The 3,774-nt window shown below is 53.2% G+C and overlaps 1 protein-coding gene across 1 annotated transcript; it reads left to right on the forward strand.

The window, feature by feature from the left end:
- Nucleotides 1-2,498: 2,498 nt before the first annotated feature.
- LOC306821809 (high choriolytic enzyme 1-like) lies at nt 2,499-3,214 on the forward strand (the record flags this gene model as incomplete). Its single annotated transcript, XM_079340382.1, has 2 exons — nt 2,499-2,647; nt 2,704-3,214. 2 exons carry the CDS (start codon nt 2,499-2,501, stop codon nt 3,212-3,214), a joined length of 660 nt encoding a protein of 219 aa, XP_079196508.1.
- Nucleotides 3,215-3,774: the final 560 nt, after the last annotated feature.

Consider the following 3,774-nt stretch of genomic DNA (forward strand, 5'->3'; position numbering starts at 1 on the left):
CTCCAGGTGCAACACCTCAAGGACACTTTGTTTATCAGAAGCTAACACATCACCTAAAGCTTCTGCTAACACAGCAACATGTCAGAGGAGGCAACTTCCTACTGCATATAATCCTGTGACTGCTGACACTCGGGGTCCACTCTCTGGTTTTGGTAGCTGACGTGCGAGTCAGCGAGGTCGACCCTCAGCTGAGACAACGCCCTCGGTATGTGCATTGTATCTCCTTGCTTTATTAAACTTTATTAAACCAACACGCACAAGGTGACACTAACGATCCAATCAGCGTGCTCCATCATGACAGTCACTGGATGGTTCCAGCCAAGGGACTCTTTTCACACCACTCTCTCTTCTCTGAACTTGTATTGAATGTCCTGGCTCAATGCTGTCTTTGCATTCATCCAATCAGCAGCCAGTGTTCGCTTTAGAGATCTGTGAGGGGAAGGATTTTCATCTGCAAACAAACTGAAGTTATTAAGCAAGCTAAAGTGACACAGTCTGCAGGGGGGCCCGCCAGTACAAAGATGCTGTCCATTAGCTGTCAACAATGACCGCTGGGTCCACGCTCCCATGGGACTGGCAAGCAAGGCATCGTCTCATCCCGAGTGTGGCTGTGAGATCACACAGGCGCCATTGTCTCGAGCAGCCCGGGGTATTATGGTCGCAGCGTTTCCTTCACGTCCGCGACCTGCTGAAGAATGGGCCGAGCCTAACCCTCCGCCCAGAATGAAAACTGTGAGGGAAGAATCGGAGAGGCTGCGGAGTAGATTTAGAGAAGGGGCGCCCCTCCTCAGACGAGCCCCCATCCAGACCTCCCTCTCCCTCTCGCCGCGCTGACCTCCCTTCTCCACCTCTGCTTAATAAAGCCCGGGCCTCGTCATTATTTTGGGCAGATGGAGACGGGGGCAGGCAGTGAAAGGAGCCGGTGTCACTCCTGAGGAGAGGATGGTCGGGATGACAGAGAAGAAAAAGAGAATCAGAGAAAAGATCAAAAGCAGAAGCTCGCCTTTCACTGGCCTGAAAGCGCTAAAGAGGATAAGGAAGGATCGGGCCCGGGGTCTCCTGTCCTCTCTGGCAATTAGACTCAGCTGATGGAGAGAAAGGCGTGAATGGCAGGGTTCAAGGCCCTCTCTACCACTCGCACAACGGGAAGCAGTTCTTTCCCCGATGCCTCCTTTATCTCGCTCTCCTTTCAGAGTGTCAGAAATGCAGCTGAAACGTCTCTCCAAAAAGACAGCACAATCCCCGGAGCCGAGCCGTAATCACGCCGGCCGATGAGACGGGGAGAGAAAACACGCATTCTTTTCACCGTTCATCTTTACACAAGGACTGAAGGAAGGTGAAACAAACACAGAGCCAGTTTCTCTGACGATGAAGAGATCAGAGGACATTCAAACGTTTACTTTCAAACCACAGAACATTAAATGGAAGCTATGATGCTTTAATGACGTCTGTTTCCTTCAATGTAATATTCCTTGTTGTCTTGTTTTACTGGAGCGCCGCCGTGAGCGCCGCCGTGAGCGCCGCCGTGAGCGCCGCCGTGAGCGCCGCCGTGAGCGCCGCCGCAGCGTCCCTGAGGAACCTATTAGCATCTGAGAGACAGCCGAGTTTCAGAAGGCCGTCGATCATCATCACAGACAAGCAGCGTCTTTTAACACACAGACCACCTGACCCTACAGACCAGACCACATCCTGATCATCAGACCACCTGACCCTACAGACCAGACCACATCCTGGTCATCAGACCACCTGACCCTACAGACCAGACCACATCCTGGTCATCAGACCACCTGACCCTACAGACCAGACCACATCCTGGTCATCAGACCACCTGACCCTACAGACCAGACCACACAGTGGTCATCAGACCACCTGACCCTACAGACCAGACCACATCCTGGTCATCAGACCACCTGACCCTACAGACCAGACCACATCCTGGTCATCAGACCACCTGACCCTACAGACCAGACCACACAGTGGTCATCAGACCACCTGACCCTACAGACCAGACCACACAGTGGTCATCAGACCACCTGACCCTACAGACCAGACCACATCCTGGTCATCAGACCACCTGACCTAACCCTACAGACCAGACCACATCCTGGTCATCAGACCACCTGACCTAATCCTACAGACCAGACCACACCCTGGTCATCAGACCACCTGACCTAACCCTACAGACCAGACCACATCCTGGTCATCAGATCACCTGACCTAACCCTACAGACCAGACCACATCCTGGTCATCAGACCACCTGACCCTACAGACCAGACCACACCCTGGTCATCAGACCACCTGACCCTACAGACCAGACCAGACCACACCCTGGTCATCAGACCACCTGACCTAACCCTACAGACCAGACCACACCCTGGTCATCAGACCACCTGACCCTACAGACCAGACCGCATCCTGGTCATCAGACCACCAGGATGTGGTCTGGTCTGTAGGGTCAGGTGGTCTGTGTGTTAAAAGACGCTGCTTGTCTGTGATGATGATCGACGGCCTTCTGAAACTCAGCTGTCTCTCAGATGCTAATAGGTTCCTCAGGGACGCTGCGGCGGCGCTCATGGCGGCGCTCAAGGCGGCGCTCACGGCGGCGCTCACGGCGGCGCTCACGGCGGCGCTCACGGCGGCGCTCCGGTAAAACAAGACAACAAGGAATATTACATTGAAGGAAACAGTGGACGTCATTAAAGCATCAACGAGTGGAAGAAGATCGACTACGCCATGAAATCGTTCCACAGCAGCACCTGCATCCGCTTCGTCCCCCGGTCCAACGAGAACGACTACATCAGCATCGAGAACAAACAGGGATGTTTCTCCTCTCTGGGCAGAGTGGGAGGCAGACAGGTGCTCTCTCTCAACAGGCAGGGCTGCATCTACCACGGCACCGTCCAGCACGAGTTCAACCACGCTCTGGGCTTCCAGCACGAGCAGACCAGGAGCGACCGCGACTACTACGTCAGGATCAACTGGGAGAACATCAACCCGCAGATGGCCTACAACTTCCAGAGGCAGGACACCAACAACCTGAACACTCCCTACGACTACTCCTCCATCATGCACTATGGAAGAACAGCCTTCTCCATCCAGTACGGCAGGGACTCCATCACCCCCATCCCCGACCCCAACGTCCAGATCGGCCAGAGGCAGGGCATGTCCTACTGGGACATCATGAGGATCAACCTGCTCTACGGCTGCTCATAACCACGCTTCTGTCTGAGTTTGTGTGATTCTGAAGAAGTAGACTGCAGGCTCAGCGATTCATCAATAAATGTGTAAAACTTTATTTACTTATTAAACTTCAAGCACATGTGGACTAATGTTTCTGTTTGTCATGATTCCAACATGAACCAGCACAGACATGCTGATAACGCTTTACTGAAACTCTACAACCCTCAACATTAAAGATTCTTCTGTTTGATCCAACAAAAAGAGCGAAACAGGGTTTCCTCATGACCTGAACAAGGGCAGCTGATAATCAGTGTATCCAGAGAATACTGGATCCAAAAAAGAGCTCTACCTCACCTCATGGCGAGTTGTTTCTGGAAAGGAAAAGCAACACACCGTGCACGCCTCTGTGAGCGTTCAGTGTTCAGCACGCTCCACGCAGCGACGGGTGAATTTGCTCGACCCGCCCTAACAGAGCGCTTTGTGAGCGTCCGCTCTGACGTCATGAGAAGAGTCAGGAAGTCGTTCATGAGGCCACACGGCTCCTCCTCTTTGAGTCAGTGGCGATCTCAGCGCAGCGCGGATTAGCTGCTCAA

This window comes from Symphodus melops (genome assembly GCF_947650265.1).
Source record: "Symphodus melops genome assembly, chromosome: 3".
NCBI classification, from domain to species: Eukaryota; Metazoa; Chordata; class Actinopteri; order Labriformes; family Labridae; genus Symphodus; species Symphodus melops.